The sequence below is a fragment of the Odocoileus virginianus genome, chromosome 23 (genome assembly GCF_023699985.2).
Source record: "Odocoileus virginianus isolate 20LAN1187 ecotype Illinois chromosome 23, Ovbor_1.2, whole genome shotgun sequence".
NCBI classification, from domain to species: Eukaryota; Metazoa; Chordata; class Mammalia; order Artiodactyla; family Cervidae; genus Odocoileus; species Odocoileus virginianus.
In genome coordinates this window covers 23,814,197-23,835,380 of record NC_069696.1, presented here as the reverse complement: position 1 = coordinate 23,835,380, position 21,184 = coordinate 23,814,197, and the positions used below count along the sequence as shown (strand labels likewise).

The 21,184-nt window shown below is 39.7% G+C and overlaps 1 protein-coding gene and 1 pseudogene across 5 annotated transcripts in view; one reads left to right on the top strand and one right to left on the bottom strand.

Annotated features, from left to right (window-relative positions):
• PIK3C2G (phosphatidylinositol-4-phosphate 3-kinase catalytic subunit type 2 gamma) overlaps positions 1-21,184 on the bottom strand; it is a 440,932-nt gene that overhangs the window by 39,664 nt on the left and 380,084 nt on the right. For all 5 annotated transcript variants that reach the window (XM_070453682.1, XM_070453686.1, XM_070453683.1 and 2 more), the window contains one exon: positions 15,127-15,202. In XM_070453682.1, coding sequence (XP_070309783.1) covers positions 15,127-15,202 — 76 coding nt within the window. The remainder of the gene's footprint in view (positions 1-15,126; positions 15,203-21,184) is intronic.
• LOC110151259 (dnaJ homolog subfamily C member 21 pseudogene) lies at positions 392-6,367 on the top strand (annotated as a pseudogene).

The window sequence follows — 21,184 nt, the reverse complement described above, 5'->3', positions numbered from 1 at the left end:
AGAGGAAAGGAGAGAATTTATTGGCAGACAGCTGCCCTGGGGAGTGAGCAGTAAGAGCTATGGATTAGGCACCCCAGTCCTGAAGAAGAGCCCCCTTGGCTGGCTGGGGGACCACTGGACCTAATAATAGGGGAGCTGCGAGAAGCCTGGATTCTGCTCCTGAGGAGCATATGCACACTGGCTTATCCCTAGGACAGGCAGAAGGAGGTGGTCAAGTGACTGCTGGGTTTCCCACTGCCTACTTGGTGCATGTCCCAGCCCAGTCGAGTGAATATTCCAGCCCCATTCACTCTTCACATCACGGTGTGTTGGATCTAGGGCAGATACTACTGAGGAGAAGACATAACTTAGGGATCCAGAGACTCCCCAGACCCAGGGCAAGTCTGGTGGGATGGCAGTGCCGTGGTTGATGCTGACTCAAGCTGCGCATCAGAAGCAGCCCAGAGCTCTGAGAGCAGCCCTTCCACCCCAGCTCACACCCCAGTGCATGCTGAGTGTCCACGTGGGGCCCTGCCTGCCCTGTGGTGTGGCTCCACAGGGGAAAGGAGGGTGGTGGAGACCGGGGGCAGTGACTGACTGTGAAGGGTGAAGAATACTTGGAGCTCAGGCTGCAGCTGAGCCAAGGGACACAATTGCAGGTGCTTGCACAGGCCGTGCAGTGCAGACAGCTTGGACCTCCGCTGTGGCCGACACAAGCCGAGAGCCTGCACTGGACCCCTTGCTTCAGCGCTCCCCAGCTCTGGGGCAGAGGTTCCAGTGTGGGGATAGGGGAAACCCACGCTTAAAGGCACCTGTGGGTTTTCTTTGGTGACTCAATGGTAAAGAATCCGCCTGCCAATGCAGCAGACATGGGTTTGATCTGATCCAGGAAGATCCCACTTGCCTCGGAGCGACTAAGCCCATGTGCCACAACTACTGAGCCTGTGTGCTGCAACTGCCGAAGCCCTTGCACCCTAAAGCCTGTGCTCCACAAGAGAAGCCACTGCAAAGCGAAGCCTGCACACCGCAACAAGAGAGTAACCCTGCTTGTCACTAGAGAAAAGCCCGAGCAACAAGGAAGACCCAGCAAAGCCAAAAATAAATAAAACTATTTTAAAAAGGCACTTGCCATTTTTTAGCACTTTTTTTCCAGCCCTTCCATTTCCAGTTTCACCCCCTACCAAGGGGGTAGCTGTCCGCACACCCTGACTAAAGATGTGATTTGCACCCCTGTCAAATCCAGCTCTCCCATTAAAGGCACTGAGCACGTGCAGTCTGAATAGGGATGTTCACACATAAGAACACCCCTTCAAGACTACAACAGGTAACTTTCACACTAAATTCATAGTCAGAGGAAGTTAAGTAAAATGAAAAGGCAGGGGAAATGCTCTCAGTTGAAAGAACAAGATAAAACCCTTGAAAAAGCAGATAATGAAACAGAAATAAAGAATCCAAAGCACTGGTGGTCAAAATGTTAACTGAATTAGGGTAAAGAACAGATGAACACAGTGAAAAATTTACAAAGAACTAGAAACTGTAAAAACGACTCAATCAGAAACGAAGAATTCAATAGCCTAAATTAAAAACACATTAGAAGGAATGAATAGCAGATTGATACAGAAGAAAGCATGAGTGATCAATGAAACCAAGAGTTTTTTGAAAAGATAAAATTGATAATCATTTATCCAGGCTCAGAAAAGAAAGAGGACCCAAATAAACAAAATAAGAACTGAGGAGATACCATAGAGATACATATTGATACCATAGAGATTAAAAAAAAAATCATAAGAAAATACTACCAAGAGTCAGATGCCAATTAATTGGATAACCTAAAAGAAATGGACAATTTCTAGAAACAACATGTCAAGATAGAGTCAAGAAAAATAGATAATTTGAACAAACCAGTGGTGAAACTGCACATGTAATTTAAAAACTCCCAGCAAACAAAAGTCCAGGACTGGATGACTACACAGGGGAATTTTACAAAACATATAAAGAAGGACTAATGCTTATCTTTCTCAAACTATTCCAAAAAATTGAAGAGGACAGAAAACTCCCAAGTTCATTCTACTAGGCCACTAATTATCCTGATACCAAAACTAGACAAAGACACTTCGATAAAAGAAAATTACAGGCTAATTTCTTTGATGACTATAGATGTAAAAATCCTTAATAACATACTAGAAAAGTTAATTCAACAATATATAAAAAGGATCATACACCATGATCAAGTTGGATTTATTCCAGGGACACAAGGATGGTTCAACATTGACAAATCCATCGTTGTGATATACCACATTAACAAAAGGAAGGATAATAATTACATGAGCATCTTAATAGACGCAGAAAAAAAATTTCACAAAATTCAACATTTATTCATGATAAAAACTGTCATCAAAGTCAGTACACAGGGAACATATCTCAACATATCTTCTTGCTCAGTAGCTCAGTCGTGTTTGACTCTTTGCAACCCCATGGATTGTAGCCCTCCAGGCTCCTCTGTCCATGGGATTTCCCAGACAAGAATACTAGAGTGGATTGCCATTTCCTTCTCCAGGGGATCTTCCAGACACAGGAAGTGTATCTCCTGCATTGGCAGATGGATTCTTTACCAAGTGCATCACCTGGGAAGCCCACCTATCTTCTAAGACATAATAAAATTCATTTAGGACATACTGACAACTAATATCATATTCAATGGTGAAAGTTGTGTTCTAATTTCATGGCAAATAGATGGGGAAACAGTGGCTGACTTTATTTTTGGGGGCTCCAAAATCACTGCAGATGGTGATTGCAGCCATGAAATTAAAAGACAATTAATTACTCCTTGGAAGGAAAGTTATGACCAACCTAGACAGCATATTAAAAAGCAGAGACATTACTTTGTCAACAAAGGTCCATCTAGTCAAGGCTATGGTTTTTCCAGTAGTCAAGTATGGATGTGAGAGTTGGACTATAAAGAAAGCTGAGTGCAGAAGAATTGATGCTTTTAAACTGTGGTGTTGGAGAAGACTCTTGAGAGTCTTTTGGACAGAAAGGAGATCCAACCAGTCCATCCTAAAGGAGATCAGTCCTGGGTGTTAAGTGGAAGGAATGATGTTGAAGCTGAAACTCCAATACTTTGGCCACCTGATGCAAAGAGCTGACTCATTAGAAAAGACCCTGATGCTGGGAAAGATTAAGGGTAGGAGAAGAAGGGGACAACAGAGGATGAGATGGTTGGATGGCATCACTATCAATGGACATGGGTTTCGGTAGACTCCAGAAGTTGGTGATGGACAGGGAGGCCTGGCATGCTGCAGTTCATGGGGTTGCAAAGAGTCGGACATGACTGAGTGGCTGAACTGAACTCATATTTACTTTTACCTTTATCCATTTCTTTTTCTTTTTGTCTTCCTTTGGTTTGTTTTGTGGTTCTTATTCTAATTATTCCAATTTCCCTCTGAGCATTGCTTTATCTTTCTCTTGTAGTTTTCTGAGATGTGCTTTTTCATTATTGCTATTCTTTGTAAGTTTTGTTATTTTGATTTGTAAGTCCTTTTGATCCAAAAGTTGTTCAAGAGAACTTAATTTTTTAAACCTTCAAACTTAATTATCTTTTAGCTTTATGAATTTTTCCATGGGTGTCTCACTGTGTTGTCTCATGATTAGGGAATATGAGATTTCTACTTCTGAAAATTTATTGAAATTAATTTCCTTTGTGACCTAATATATAATCTATTTTCATGCATATTCCATGGGCTCTTGAAAAGAAGATATATTCTCTATTTTCAGAATAAGAGTTTGATATAAATTACAGTTTGCCTCATTAATGTTACTATTTAGTTTTTCTATGTATTACTTATTTTTTTCTACTCAGTCTTTCAAAAATCAAGAGAAGTAAATTAGAATATTCTATTACCAGTTTGCTTTGGTGTGTTTCTCCTTGTATGTTCCATAATTTCTGTTTTATACATGTTGCAGCAGTTGCTTATATCTTTATTGAGAATTATACTTGTTATAGTCTAAAGTTCCATTCCTGTTTAATTCAAGTCTTCTGGGACTAAATTGCATTTGTTTTTTTATATGATTGTGACTTTTGATTTTCATGTTCTTTCTTTGCTTAATGTGTGTGTGCTCAGCTGCTCAGTTGTGTTCAATTCTTTGGTGACTCCATGGACTACAGCCCACCAGGCTCCTCAGTCCGTGGAATTTTCCAGGCAACAAGACTGGAGTGGGTTGACATTTCCTACTCAGGGGACCTTCCTCACCCGGGGACTGAACCCATGTTTACTTCCTCTCCTATAGTGGCAGGGGGCTTCTTTACCACTGAGCCACCTAGGTAGCCCCATTACCTAATATACCTATGCCTATATTTTACTTTTCAGTCTTCTAAATTCATTTTGCTTTACGTGTATTTTTACATCAAATATAGTTAGGATTTTCCCTTTCACTCCTATAGGAATTTTCTTAATAGGTGAGTTATATTTATTGATATAGTAGATATATGTATATTTATTGATATATATTTTTTCTCTGCATTCTTATCTTTATTTATTGATATAATAGATATATGTTCTCTTTGTTCTTATTAAACTATTAAAGAAATAGGCCGCGCTGCCATCACTGCCGCCGCGCTCGCTGGCTGGCCGGGTGTGGGCCCCGGGCTCCCGCTGCAGGAGAGGACCACCAGGGCCGCCGCCACCACTTCGGCCCTGGCCTGGGCTCCTGGCCTGAGCCCACTGCCCTGTCGGGCGATAAAGTGTCACTACGAAGGGCTGGGAGTGCGGGACGACGCCGGCGAGGAGGAGCTCAAGAAGGCCTATTGGAAGCTGTCCCAGAAATGGCACCCAGATAAAAATCTGGATAATGCTGCAGAAGCAGCTGAACAATTTAAACTAATCCAAGAGAAGTATGATGTGTTGAGCGACCCTCAGGAAAGAGCGTGGTACGATAATCGTAGAGAAGCTCTGGTTAAAGGTGGACGTGATGGAGAATATCAAGAGGACAGCTTAGATTTGCTTCACTATTTCACTGTGACCTGCTACTCTGGTTATGGCAATGATGAAAAGAGCTTATTATACGGTGTACCGTAATGATTTTGAAATGATTGCAAAGGAAGAACTAGAATCTGCTTTAGAAGAGGCCATGGAAGATTTCCCAACTTTTGGAGACTCCCAGAGTGACTATGATATGGAAATCCACCACTCTACGCTTACCAGCAGAGTTTCTGCACTCAGAACTTTGCTTGCAAAGAATATGATACACGGCAGGCTTCAAACGGCTGGGAGAAACGAGCCATGGAAAAGGAAAACAGAAAGATTTGAGACAAAGAGAGGAAAGAGAATGAACTTGTCCATCAGCAGGTCGCTTTCATCCGTAAAAGGGATAGAAGAGTGCAGGCTCATCGAAAGCTTGTGGAAGAACAAAAGGCGGAGAAGGCGAGGGAAGCCGAGGCGATGAGGCGGCGGCAGAATCGGAGACCAAGCTGGCAGAGCAGTGCAGAGAGCACAGCTGATGGCCGTGGCCGACTTGGAGAGGGAGCTGGGGAGATGGAGGCACAGTATGAAAGCAATTTGGAGACGGATCAGGTGAAGATGAAGCGGAAGAACCGCAGCTCAGAGACGGACAGGATGGTAAAGACAGCGAGGAGGCCGAGGATGCAGAACTTTATGATGGCCTTTACTGCCCCGCGTGTGATAAGTCTTTCAAGACCGAAAAGGCTCTGAGGAATCATGAAAAATCAAAGAAGCATCGGGAAATGGCTGCCTTGTTAAAACAACAGTTGGAGGAGGAGGAAGCAAATTTTTCAAGACCTCAAACTGGTGAAAATAGCCTGAATGCCAATTCCGAGGAAGAAATGGAGGAGGCGCCAAAAGGAAAGCTTTTTAAAAAAAACAGAAGAAAAAGAAACAGAAGCCAGCACAGAACTGTGATGATAATTTCAATGAAAATGGAACTGGAGAAGGAGTAAAGGTTGACCGGGAAGATATCAACCTACATGAAAACAGTGCCAAAGAATTGGAAGATAGTCTCCAAGAAAATGTTGGGATCACAGAGACTGTGGAACTGTGCAGTGACCCAAAAACTGAGGCTAAAAGTATTTCTAAACCCAAAGGAAAGAAAGTCAAAAGTACTAAAAAGTCTGTCAGAGTACCTGCTGAACCACAGACAATGAGTGATGTGCTTATCAGCTGTACAACCTGCCACAGTGAATTTCCATCCCGGAATAAACCTTTTGATCATCGAAAGGCCACTGGTCATGCAAGAGCACCTTCATCCTTAACATCTTTAAACAGTGTAACAAATAGTTGAAACAAAAAAGAGAAACTTAAAAATAGAAATTCTGCCAATGCTTTTTCCTTTCAATTGTCTTTAGTTTTTGAAACCAAAAACTGAAGTGAAATCATCTAAAGAGTTAAAATTTCAGTGATCTGCAATTTATTGCATTGTGGACGATTATTTTTTATCTTGTAAAAACTTTTTTTTGTTTATTATGTATATTTTAAAACATGTCATTAGTGACTGAATTCTACTTTTGCCATCTGAAATTGACTTGAATGTCTCAAAACAGGTAAATATTGTAAAGCATGCATTCTTGACTTTTGTTGGCTCATGTGGACAGAAATGTACAAGGAGAATTAAATTATTTTAACACATAAAAAAAAGAAATATAACTTCTAACAATGATTTTTAAAGAAAGTCTTTCACAAAGTAATTTGCTTTATATACTTATGATATTTATATAAGTTTTAATTTTTGTTCTAGTGGTTATTTTATTCGATATTCTTAGACTTTTATTTCTTTTGACAATATTTCTTTCCTAATAGAAGCAAAGATAACATTAGTGTGATGATCTTTCTCATCTACTTTGATCTACCACCCAATTACATGCAATGTTGTGATCTTTCTCAGTGTTTTTCTAACACTAATATTACATATGCTAAGATTTTTTATTGCTTGATTTGTTACACTTTAAGTGATATCTTTTGACACAGAGCTATTATACATGAGGTAATGAAAGTCTTTTCTCATCTTTTTTTCATCTTTTCCTTCCTATATCAGCCACAAGCAACAGTCTAAAATAATCTTCTAATTACATGAGATTATATAAGATGCGATAGCAAAGTGTATATTTTAAAGCTTTCCAACTCCATGGACTGTAGCAGCCAAGCTCCTCTGTCCATGGGATTCTCCAGGCAAGAATACTGAAGTGGGTTGCCATTCCCTATTGCAGGGGATCAAACCCAGGTCTCCCGTACTGTAGGCAGATTCTTGACTGTCTGAACCACCTTCCCACCAGGGAAGCCTAATCTAAAATAATCTGCTAGTTAAAACCATGAGATTATATGATATATTGTAGCAAAATGTATATTTTAAAGCTTTCAGTGGAAAATTTCAAAAATAATACAAGTATTTATTTACAAGCGAGCCTAACCCTTCACCTCTTGTCCTTCCATATCAATAAAATTTAAATTCAAAACCTGGGTAACATGGACTTCCCCAGTGCAGTGGTAAAGAATCCACTTGGTGTAGATTTGGGTTTGGTCCCTGGGTTGAGAAGATCTCCTGGAATAGAAAATGGCAAACCACTCCAGTATTCTTGCCTGGGAAACCCCATGCACTGAGGAGCCTGGTGGGCTACAGTCCAGGGAGGTCACAAAAAGTCGGCCGTGACTTAGTGACTGAGCACACTTGCATGGGTAACATACTTCAAGCTGTAGATAATTGGTCTGGGCTTTGTCAGAACAAGCAACTAGAACATTAACCAGAGAGACCTTGCCATAGAGACTGTGTGGCTTCAAGCTTGCTTTTAAATTAACATCTCAAAGGTAAAGTAGTGATGTAAGGTAATGATTGAAAGTTCCTTTCTGTAATCATTTATAATTATCAATGGCATCTAAACATGCTCATGAATTCATCCTCTTAACTCTGGCAACTGTTGTCTTTGATCATGTTCTAGTCCATTACCTACATTATTATTTCTGTATTGTGGCAAAAATCTATCTTCTGTGTATCAGAGCTGTGTATTGGTGGAAGGTGGATAATATTTATTTTTGTAGAAGTATTATTTGGCATGGTGGCTGTATTAATTTGTGGGGAGTACAGAGTCTGTCATTAGAGAATTAAAGAATACACAAGATAAAATTGAGCAACTTTCTGGTTAGTGTCTTGGTTGAGCCTGGTGTCTAATACTAAACATGATGATTTACAGATTTTTTTCTCCCCCCGGGTGATACTTCAAGAGGATTCTAGTGGTTGGGAAGCTTTGAATTCCTTGTGCTGGGATTTTTCCACATAAAATGGTGAGTGTGAGAGAAGGAGCATAAGTTTAGATTTTGGTTTCTTCTCTCTTGACCTTTTTCTAAAAATGGCAAGCTACCTTGGCACAGAGTATTAACATAACTTTCATTATTGTTTTTTTTATTGTCAGTTATTTATTCACGAATTCTTTATGGAGTATCTAGAGGAGACAAGGCAATTTGCTCAGCATTGGGTTTACAATGGTAATCCAGATGCACATGGCTTGTGTCTTCATGGATTTTTAGTTTACAAAGAAGCACATAGCATAGTTATCATTGCAATATGTGTTTTGAGGAAAAAAAAACATTATATAGGACTATATAGTAAAGGCAATTGAGATGAGATATGAAGGATGCAGATAATGATGGGGAAGGCGGAACAGGAATCAAGAAATCTAGGCAGAGAAAATTGCATCTGTGAGGTACTGAGGGTCTTGTCTTAGTTGAAGAATTCAAAAAAGACAAGAGAGAAGATCGGGAAGGACCTGATATTCGACTGGAAAGGGAAATTGGTGGGTACCATATTCTGCTGAGATGCAGCAGGAGAATTCTGGTCTTTTTCCAAAGAGCTGGGCCAGCCCATAATTTGTGGGACTCAGTGAAATTAAAATGCAAGATGAAAATTCACAGTCCTTTTCCATAAAAAACTTTTTATTAAGAATTTCAAGACAGTGACAACAGAATATTAAACCAAGTATAGGATTGTTCTAAGTACTGCGCTTTGTACGACTGCATAGGTTACAAGCCCAGGAGGCTGGCTCTGCCTAAAGGCAATGAGAAGCCAAGGAAAAGGGGTGAGCAGAGGAGAGAGTATACTTGGTTGGCACCTTCTGTTGTTCTACCAAGGCATGTTTAGTTAGTAGGTAACAGCAAAGGTAGGACTCCAAATGATTACTAATGTGATCTTTACAGGGCTTGTGCCTAGATACATAGGTGTCCATATGTGCTATGCTAAGTCACTTCAATCCACTCTCAGTTCGTTAGTAGGGATAGTAAAATGGTAAAGTCTGGGATTTTTGCTTCAGGTCATCCTATTTAACCATTACTTTAATACACTGAATAAATTTATCCTCTAATTATTTAACAACTCAGAGTTTCAAATGACTGACAAGAAGTATCCTTAATAGTGTGCTTCTTTTTTGGAATCAAATGATATTCTGTGACAAAAGTATTCAGAATTCAGAATAAGAAAGAGGAAATAATTTAAAGAATACACAAAGGAACAACTTCTTGCTAATCCTTCTTTGTTTCAATGATTTGCGTATCCTGTTTAGAATATGCAGTCCTGCTGTTGTAACATAATAGGCAGCTTGTCTTTAAAAATATTGGGAACCAAAACTTTTGCCCATTATCACTGACGAAAATGTCTTGAGTTATTATATGATGTAGTAAGAACTAAGCAAGCCAGAAAAAAAAAAAAAAGAAACTCTGAAACAACCATTTTAGTTTCTACAATAAGAACCCTAATTTTTGTGTGTGTATGTACTTTAATAAATAATAATAATAATAATCACCAACATAAAACTTGATAGTTACCTGTAGTTTATTTTTTGAAACATGAAGAATTTTCTTTAAGGGCTTTAATAACAAAACAGAGGCCAAGCTAGTAGCTTTTTTAAAAAGTTTGACTTCTCTAGAAATTGGCTACTTTCTTATTATTGTTTTTTTTAATCTGGTTAATTCAAGTTTACAAACAATGATTGTAAAAATCTCCCCAGCTAATACTGTTTTTAGGGAATATTTATAAATTATGACAGTTCAGTTCAGTTAAATGCTCAGTTGTATCTGACTCTGCGACCCCAGGGACTGCTGCATGCCAGGCCTCCCAGTCCATCACCAACTCCCAGAGTTTATTCAAACTCATGTCCATTGAGTTGGTGATGCCATCCAAACATCTCATCCTCTGTTGTCCCCTTCTCCTTCTGCTTTCAGTCTTTCCCAGCATCAGGGTCTTTTCCAATGAGTCAGCTCTTCACATCAGGTGGCCAAAGTATTGGAGTTTCAGCTTTAACATCAGTCCTTCCAATGAACACCCAGGACTGATCTTTAGGATGGACTGGTTGGATCACCTTGCAGTCCAAGGGACTCTCAAGAGTCTTCTCCAGCACCATAGTTCAAAAGCTTCAATTCTCAGCGCTCATCTTTCTTTATAGTCCAACTCTCACATCCATACATGACTGCTGGAAAAACCATAGCCTTGACTAGATGGACCTTTCTTGGCAGAGTAATATCTCTGCTTTTTAATATGCTGTCTAGGTTGGTCATAACTTTTCTCCCAAGGAGCAAGTGTCTTTTAATTTCATGGCTGCAGTCACCATAATAAAGTCTGCCACTGTTTCCCTGTCTATTTGCCATGAAATGATGGGACAGGATGCCATGATCTTAGTTTTATGAGCATTAAGCTTTAAGTCAGCCTTTTTGCTCTCCTCTTAAACGTTCATCAAGAGGCTCTTTAGTTCTTCTTCACTTTCTGCCATGAGGGTGGTGTCATCTGCATATCTGAGGTTATTGATATTTCTCCTGGCAATCTTGATTCCAGCTTGTGCTTCTTCCAGCCCAGTGTTTCTCATGATGTACTCTGCATATAAGTTAAATAAGCAGGGTGACAATATACAGCCTTGACGTATTCCTTTTCCTGTTTGGAACCAGTCTGTTGTTCCATGTCCAGTTCTAACTGTTGCTTCCTGACCTGCATACAGGTTTCTCAAGAGGCAGGTCAGGTAGTCTGGGATTCCCATCTCTTCCAGAATTTTCCACAGTTTTTGTGATCCACATAGTCAAAGGCTTTGTCATAGTCAGTAAAATAGAAGTAGGTGTTTTTCTGGAACTCTCTTGCTTTTTCAGTGATCCAACAGATATTGGCAATTTGATCTCTGATTCCTCTGCCTTTTCTAAAACCAGCTTGAACATCTGGAAGTTCATGTTTCACATATTTTTGAAGCCTGGCTTTGAGAATTTTGACTGTTACTTTACTAGCATGTGAGATGAGTGCAATTGTGTACTCATTCTTTGGCATTCCCTTTCTTTGGGATTGGAATGAAAACTGACCTTTTCCAGTCCTGTGGCCTCTGCTGAGTTTTTCAGATTTACTGGCATGTTGAGTGTAGCACTTTCACAGCATCCTCTTTCAGGATTTGAAAGAGCTCAACTGGAATTCCATCACCTCCACTAGCTTTGTTCATAGTGATGCTTCCTAAGGCCCACTTGACTTCACATTCCAGGATGTCTGGCTCTAGGTGAGTGATCATACCATCGTGATTAACTGGGTCGTGAAGATCTTGTACAGTTCTTTTGTGTATTCTTGCTACCTCTTCTTAATATCATTGGTTTCTGTTAGGCCCCTACCATTTCTGGCCTTTGTTGAGCCCATCTTTGCATGAAATGTTCCCTTGATATCTCTAATTTTCTTGAAGAGATCTCTAGTCTTTCCCATTCTATTGTTTTCCTCTATTTCTTTGCATTGATCACTGAGGGAGGCTTTCTTATCTTTCCTTCCTTTTCTTTGAAACTCTGCATTCAAATGGGTATATCTTTCCTTTTCTCCTTTGCTTTTCGCTTCTCTTCTTTTCACAGCTGTTTGTAAGGCTTCTTCAGACAGACATTTTGCTTTTTTGCATTTCTTTTTCTTGGGGATGGTCTTGATCCCTGTTTCCTGTACAGTGTCATGAACCTCTTTAGGCACTCTTTCTATCAGATCTAGTTCCTTAAATTTATTTCTCACTTCCACTGTATAATCTTAAGGGATTTGATTTAGGTCATACCTGAAAGGTTAGTGGTTTTCCCTACTTTTTCGATTTCAGTCTGAATTTGATAATAAGGATTTCATGATCTGAGCCATAATCAGCTCCTGGCCTTGTTTTTACTGAGTGTATAGAGCTTTTCCATCCTTGGCTACAAAGAATATAATCAATCTGATTTCAGTGTTAACCATCTGGTGATGTCCATTTGTAGTCTTCTCCTGTCTTGTTGGAAGAGGTTGCTTGCTATGACAAGTACCTTCTCTTGGCAAAACTCTATTAGCCCTTGTCCTGCTTCATTTTGTACTGCAAGGCCAAATTTGCCTGTTACTCCAGGTGTTTCTTGACTTCCTACTTTTGCATTGCAGTCCCCTATAATGAAAAGGACATGTTTTTCTGGGTGTCAGTTCTAGAAGGTCTTGTAGGTCTTCATAGAACCATTCAACTTCAGCTTCTTCAGCATTACTGGTCAGGGCATAGACTTGGATTACTGTGATATTGAATGGTTTGCCGTGTAAACAAACAGAGATCACTCTGTGATTTTTGAGACTGCATCCAAGTACTGCATTTCAGACTCTTTAGTTGACTATATTGGCTACTCCATTCCTTCTAAGGGATTCTTGCACACAGTAGCAGATATGATGGTCATCTGAGATAAATTCACCCATTCCCGTCCATTTTAGTTCGCTGATTCCTAAAATGTTGATGTTCACTCTTGCCATCTCCTATTTGACCACTTCCAATTTGCCTTGATTCATGGACCTAACATTCCAGGTTCCTATGCAGCATTGCTCTTTACAGCATCAGACTTTGCTTCCATCACCAGTCACATCCACAACTGGTGTTGTTTTTGCTTTGGCTCTGTCTCTTCATTCTTTCTGGAGTTATTTCTCCACTGATCTCCAGTAGCATGTTGGGCACCTACCGACCTGGGGAGTCCATCTTTCAGTGTCCTATCTTTTTGCCTTTTCATACTGTTCATGGGGTTTTCAAGGCAAGGATACTGAAGGGGTTTGCCATTCCCTCTCCAGAGGACCACATTTTGTCAGAACTATCCACCATGACCTGTCCGTCTTGGCTGGCCCTACACGACATGGCTCATAGTTTCATTGAGTTAGTCAAGGCTGTGGTCCATGGGATTAGAAGGGTTAGTTTTCTGTGATTGTGGTTTTCAGTCTGTCTGCCCTCTGATGGAAAAGGTTAAGAGGTTTATGGAAGCTTCCTGATGGGAGAGACTGACTCTGGGGAAAACTGGGTTTTGTTCTGATGGGTGGGGCCATGCTCAGTAAATCTTTAATCCAATTTTCTGTTGATGGGTGGAGCTGTGTTCCCTCTCTGCTATTTACCTGACCAAACTATGGTGGAGGTAACAAAGATAATGATGACCTTCTTCAAAGGATCCCATTCAAGTTGCCACACTCAGTGCCCCTAGCCCTGCAGTAGGCTACAACCAACCCATGCCTCTGCTGGACACTCTTGGACACTCACAGGCAAGTCTGGGTCACTCTCCTGTGGGGTCACTGCTCCTCTCTCCTGGGTCCTGGTGCACAAGCTTCTGTTTGTGCCCTCCAAGAGTCTATTTCCCAGTCCTGCGTAAGTTCGGGCAGCTCTGTGGTGGTGTTAATGGCGACCTCCTCCAAGAGGGCTTAGGCCATATCCAGGTCTGCTGCACCCAGAGCCCCTGCCCCTGTGGCGGGCCACTGCTGACCCGCACCTCCACAGGAGATGCTCAAACACGGTTTTGTGTCAATCTCTAAAAATATTTTATTTTGTAGACATCATTTTTCTTTAGATACATGCTATGAAATGTAAGAAATTACCTTAATACTGTTTATGGTTTGACTGTAAAAGCAAAACATCTTAGAGGGTAACATTACTTACATGAGTAAAATGTGGGGGCAATAAAAGTGATTTAATTATCATATACTAATTTAGGATTTGTTAGTATAGAGCAGTGCATAATGGGGAAGTGAGTGCTTTACTGAAAATTACTTTCAGTCTAACAAGAGAAACAAGGCAGACACAAAAATAAATATGTAACAGTAAACAATCACACTATAAGGCCTGATCTGGCTATAGAGAACCGTACACATGAGGGGTGAGTAACTAGGATATCAGATACAGAGAGCGGTGATGAGCAGATGGGCCTCATCTTAAAGGTAGAGAATACGAAGGTGGATGTGGACAAAAGGAAGGCTGGGAGTTGCAAAGCAAAGTTTGGGGTAGGGGTGAGGCCTAGCCAATTATGAGTTTACAAATCTTATGTGAGATTAAAAACCAGTATCAGTATTAGATGGCCACTGGCAATGGAATTACATTAAGGAATGCTTTAGATTGGTAGGATATTTAAAAAGTCCTTGCCAATCTAGGTGAGATGATAGAAAAATTAATTAGAATTAACACATTTGGCAGAGAATAGGGTAGATAATTGTGCTGGGCTAGGTTAGGATTCTGATAATAAAGTAAGTCTTCATGAGGGAGGTGGAATAATTATTGAGCTTTAAAAGATAAGTATGAAACTGCTAGATGGTCATTATTATTGCCCAATATTTATTTTTGTTGCTTTCTAAGATGTTGAGAAAACTGTAAGATTTACATGCAGGGGAAACCAGGACCTCTCTCTCTGAAATGCAATTCCACCTCAAAGCACAGTTAACTGAAATGAGTTAATAGTAGGATAGCATGGAATTATTATAATTAGACAAACACACCTGGGTTTAATTTAACTTGATAAACATATTCTAAGGGGTTGAAAGCCTTGAAAATGGTTTGCAAAGACTATGAAAGCCTTATTGTTAAAAATATTTTAATTTGAAAATTAAAAAAAATATAGTTCTGATTTTTTATACAATTGAAACTCAATAATTGTACATACATGCTCAGTTGTGTCTGACTCTGCGACCCCATGGACTGTAGCCCACCAGGCTCCTCTGTTCATAGGGATTCTCCAGTCCAAAATACTGGAGTGGGTTGCCATTTCCTCCTCCAGGGGATCTTCCCAAACCAGGAATTGAACCTGGGTCTCCTGCACTGGCAAGCAGATTCTTTACCACTGAGCCACTGGGGAAGCCTCACAATTATATTGAAACTCAATAATTGTACATGGTAATAATGATAAAATTACTTGCCTAGGTCCACAGCTGATGATTCTTTCATTGCTTGTTCCACAGGCTCAGAGAGGAAAAAGCTACGTACACAATCACTCTGAAAAATAAGACAAAATATATATTTTTATTTCATACACTTATTTATCATTCCTGTTTCTTAGTCTCTGAAAACACTGACCCAAATATAGAGTATTTATAGATACCTGTTTTATTTATAGATATATCTATGTTTATAGATTCCATAAATAGGCAAAGTATACTAGGAAGTTTATTAAGTCAATGCTGTAATTTTTCACTGAATTAAGCTAATCTCTCACGAGATTAGAATCTGGCCATTTTACATTTCTTTAAGAGGCTCAGGTGTACACTGCTTTTAGAGCTCACCACAATGTTTACATTCTTGAACTTTACAATTATGCATCAATCTCACATGTCTTTTTTCTAGAAAATGTGTACTGTTGGACAAAGCTTTTGGAGAAAAATTACTCTCAGTAGGGCACAGACACTCAGTGAAAAACCATTGCTCTTCAGGGCTCAGTTCTAGAAATGCTCACTAAGCTCTAAGCATTATGCAATGTTAGGGGATATTTAGAAAGAGAAAGATGCAAAAGGTGACCTCTGTATTAGAACACAGCCTAATTAGTGGAGGAAACAGATTGTATTGAATGCTTCAGTAGAAATTCTAGTTCTGTGTAATTTTACTACAAAGTGAGTGTGCTTCTCTTTTAAACTGAGATGATCACAAACAAACTGACATTTAACCTGGACTCCAAATAAATGGGCTAACTGATGAATCAGAATAACTTGTCCTTTGTGACTTTGACAGGCATTTTGTTTTAAGGCATTATATTGACACACATTTTGTTTTAAGCAAAGCAGCCTTCCCTGTATTTTTTATCTGAAGTGTATTTTTATCACTACGTAACTGATTATTGCTTTAAACTATCATAAGCTGGCACCATATTAGCTGCAAAGCTGCCTGACATTCTCCATTCTCCCCAGCTAGCTTCGTTATGTGCAGTGGCCCTTGCAACCTTGTCCAGAAACTTAAACTTCCAACTCTGACTCCTTTCCTGATGATTTTGTCTCCACTCTAGAGACAAACAAAAGGCAGATGGAGATTCCTGAATTTCCTGCCAAAAAATTCGACAGATGCACAAAGTCATGCTTTCTCTTTTCTTTCTTCTCCAAGGGAAGAACTCTCTCTCTTCCCATCTATTCTAAGTTGAAATGCACCCTCCCCCCAAAATGTTGAAATCCTAACCCACAGTAGCTCAGAATGTGAACTTCTTTGGAAATAGGATAACTGTAGATATAAATAGTTAAGTTAGGATGAGGTCATATGGTGGAGGGTGGACCTCTCATCTGATATGACTGGTGTCTTTATAAAGAAATTTAGACACATTTTATGCTGCAAAGATGGTGTGGAGAGACAGGGAGGAGATGGCCATCTATCATCTACAATCCGTGGTGAGAGCCTGGGATAGGTTCTTCCTTCACACCTGTCAGAAGAAATCAACCCCGTGACACCTTGATTTCAGGTGTTCATTCATAGCTTCTAGCACTGTGATGCAATGCATTTCTGTTGTTTTAAGTCACCCAGCATATGGTACTTTGTTATGGCAGACCTTGCAAACTAAAACACCATTGAATGCTGCTCATGTCCTTCAGTGTCCCAGATGCTATACCTTTCTCCTCAAGAACCTTGTAGAATATCCCAGTCTATAGTCTTTTTCTTCCTTCCTCCTTCCTCTCCCTCCTTCCCTCTCATTCTTGCCTTCTTCCTTCCTTCCTCTCTCTTTCCTTCTTTCTCTCAAGAATCAAGTATGGCCATTTCTTTTCATTTTACAACCATATTTCTCTTTTTATGATGTTTATATTTCTGTCTATTTTATTAATAGCATCTTATTTAAAAGTAACTGCAAGGGTGGCCACAGTATACATAAAGCATGAAAAGACTAAAGCCCTAACAGTTATTGCTAGAGAATTTTTCCTTCACCATTTCCATTCTTTCCAAGTTTTATTCCAGAAAGAGAGAGAAGGACGATTAATATGTCCATAAGGAGTAATCGCCTTCACAATATTAACTTGGACAGAAACAATAAGGACCCAATTTAGCTGGTACCATCTTATTTTTCTAGGGCTTCCCTTATGGTTCAGCTGGTAAAGAATCCACTTGCAATGCGGGAGACTTGGGTTTGATCCCTTGGTTGGGAAGATCCCCTGGAGAAGGGAAAGGCTACCCACTCCAGTATTCTGGCCTGGAGAATTCCATGGACTGTACCATCCGTGGGGTCACAAAGAGTCAAACACAACTGAACGACTTTCAGTTTCAGTTTTCAGTATCCTATTTTCCCACTAGACAAGTTAAAAAAAAAGTCAGAGTTTTCTAAGTGTGGAAGAGTAGGACAGCTTTTACACTGACATGGTACCCCAGATGAGTTATAAAATTTCTCAAACCACGCAAAGTATACTCATACAAAAACAATGTCTTGTCATTAATGTCCTTTTCAAGTCCTGTTATTTTTCTCCTCTTTGACACAAACTTAACGGGAAGAGCTGTCAGTACTCACACTGATTCCACTTCTTCAACTTCCTCTCACTTTATGATCTACCACACTCAGGTTTCTGTCATTAATTGAACTTTGAAAATGCTCATACCATCATTTCTCTTGTTTACAGTCTTCCCCCTGCCCCAACCAAATCCAATGGAGATTTTCTTGGCCCTTTATATATATATATATAGCTACCCCATTTTTCGTGAAAAATTCTCTTTCACTTGCTTTCTTGTTCTCTCAGTTTTTCTTCCATTTGTCCTGCCATCTCTTCTTACACTTTTTTTCAGGCTCCTTTTCTTTTTGCTTATAACTTCAGTTCTAGTGTCCTTCACTTCTAGGCTCATTTCTCTCATTGTTCTAACATGTTCTTTCTGGGTAATGTTATCCCCTTTGGTGGTTTCTATATTCCCTGGTGGTCTAGGGGTAAGACTGAACTCCCGATGCATGGAACCTTGATTTGATAACTGGTCAAGGAACTAGATCCTACACGGTGCAGCTGAGAGTTCACATGTTACAGCTAAGACCCGGCATAGTCAAATAAACAAATGAATAAATACATAACTATTTTTAAACAATAGACCTTATAATGATTCACAAATCTACACCTTTATCTCCATTCTATCTCTTGAGTCTCAGCCCTCTACTTCAGTATATTGAAATATCTTTTTATTGGCTTCCTCGACTGTTCTAAAGATAATTAAAACCCCCAAAGTATACAACTAAATGCATTTTCTTTTTCCTTGATTTGCTACTTCTTCCTGTGCATGCATGCTCAGTCACTAAGTAGTGTCTGACTCTTTGCAACCCTATGGACTGAAGCCCACCAGGCTCCTCTGTTCATGGGATTTTCCAGGCAAGAATACCAGAGTGGGTTGCCAGTTCCTCCTCCAGGGAATCTTCCTGACCCAGGGATCAAGCCCATGTCTCCCATATCTCCTTAATTGCAGGCGGATGCCTTACCACGGTGCCACCACTATACTGAACTGTATTTCCTCATGCTCGCTCACCTCTCACGTGTTCCTTTCTCCATCCTTTCCACTTCTGTCCACCCACTTGCCCAAGTTTTATCACATTCTCTCTTCTCTACTCATTTAGGCTAGTCAGTGTGATATCAAGAGCAGAGATAATTTATTTACTCATATCTAATAGAGTAGTTTTACTAAATAGATATTTATTAATAAAAACCGAGATCCAATTTCAGATATAGAATACATTGGTCTTCTAATGGAAATATTTTTATCTGTGTAGCAGTTTTATGTATCATTATAAACTAGTTGATTAGCAATTTTGATCTCTACATGTTTATCTCTTATGAACTTGTTTAATAATCTATCTTTAAGAAATATATCCATATTCAGAGAGCTAACCAAATCAAGCTTTTTAGTTTGAGAGTCTGAAGTCAAATTTCAGGTAGTGCAGAATTTGTGGAAGGAAATCTGACCTCCATTGGTTTTTGCCAACCAGTCAGTTATTCTCATTTTGGCAACATTTTGACCTCACCTCCTGATGGTTATTAAACTTCAGTAGTAGGCAGAATATCTCCCCAATTAGTGTCTGAAATGTCACCACTAGCTAATTATTCCCTTGTGTTTACACTGTCATATCCTTGAAACCCTCATTTGTAATTCCAGGTGTGGTTGACATGCTTAGCGCTAATTTCTTCTTGTGGCAAGATGGTTTTCACTCGATGAGAAACATGATCCAGTGTCAATGGAAGGGAAAAAAAAATCAATAAAAATGATGATAGGATAGGAAAATTAATATTACTGGATTTCAAAATAATCAATTAAATTTTTTCTCACATTTGGTTTTACTTGTGTACATGTATCCCACAGCTTTTTAGCACATTGCACTACTGGAGAGTTTGGAGAATTATCGAAATGTTAGTGCTATGATTGCTTTCACTGATAACCTGAACCAGTGTTTTCAGTTGCATATGTACTGACCACCAGGCAGTGTGGCTGTCTTTAGTCATGTAGACTGTATACTGAGCAACTCTGGGTGCCTTGTTTACATGGACCATAGATAAACTCCTAGTCTGCAGGGCTCTCCAAATGTAGAGCTGCCAGATACAATAAATAAAAACAGATGATGCTTGTGACTTCCTTGGTGGTCCAGTGTCTAAGTCTCTGCTCCCAATGCAGGGGAGCTGGATTCTGTCCCTGGTCAAGGAATTAGATCCCACATGCTTCAATTAAAAGATTCCTGCATGCCACAATGAAAATTGAAGATCCTGCATGCTGCAACTAGGACCTGGCACAGCCAGATAAATCAATCAATATTTTTTTAAATATATATGCTTTAAAAAAAGATAACATCCATGCAATATTTGCAGTGTGAAAAGTGGAAGTGTTAGTCATTCAGCTATGTCCAACTCTTTGCAATTCCCTGGATTGTAGCCAGCCATATTCCTCTATCCATGGGATTCTCCAGGCAAGAACACTGGAGTGGGTTGCCATGCCCTTCCCCAAGGGATCTTCCTGACCCAGGGATAGAACTTGGGTCTCCCACATTGCAGGCAGATTCTTTACCATCTGACCCAGAAATTTGTTTATCTCATATTCAGATTTAACTGGGCAGCTTGCATTTTATCTAGCTAACTTACAGTGTGAGATGCTTAAAGATGTATGGGCACACTTTTGGTTGTCTCAATGACTAGAGAGTACAATTGGCAATTAATGAATAAGGCTACTTATTCTAAATATCCTGACATACCTACAACATTCTCCCATCATAAAGAATGTTACTTTTCTGTTTAATTCTTCAAATGGTAATAGTTTCTCAGAGGAAAATCTCTACTTCATTCTAGAAATGAGAAAACTGAATATCAGAACTCATAAGGGATTGACTGATTGAAATTAGTATAAAAAAGAATGTAGAGTATAATCAGTATGCCCAGGTTCAACTGTGTTACCACTGCCAATGACCTATAGACATGAAGAATACCTAGGGGGACAGGTATGTCTACAGAGAGTTTTGCAGGAATCCTAGGGCACTCTAGTCTTTTGCACAAGCGTAAAGCAACTGGGATATATTGATGAGTTATAAACAGGAAAATATGATATTTTATACTTATATACTATATATTCTAGAGAAGGGAATGGCAACCCACTCCAGTATTCCTGTCTGGAAGATTCCATGACAGAGGAGCCTGGCGAGCTGCATCAACGGGGTTGTAAAGAGTCGGACATGACTGAGCAACTAACACACACAATATACTTATATGCCATAAGTATATTTCTAAGATATTTCTTAGAAAGTTTACAGTACTGCATTGTGGAGGAAAGGAAAAACAGAAGCCAGACTTAGAGAATGTCATCAGCAAAATCCCTGTAAGTTCAACATATTCTATCCTCCAAGTATTCCATTCTGCTTTCCTTGTAAGTTTCTGAGATGATGGTAGTGTTGTCTCACATTTCCCTTTATAACCCTGGTCCTGGTGATGGGGTAGGTCTCCTCCTTGCATCTCCTTGCTCTTCTAATCTCTGCACTTGCTTCCTGTCTAAAAATGCCCTGCTTTG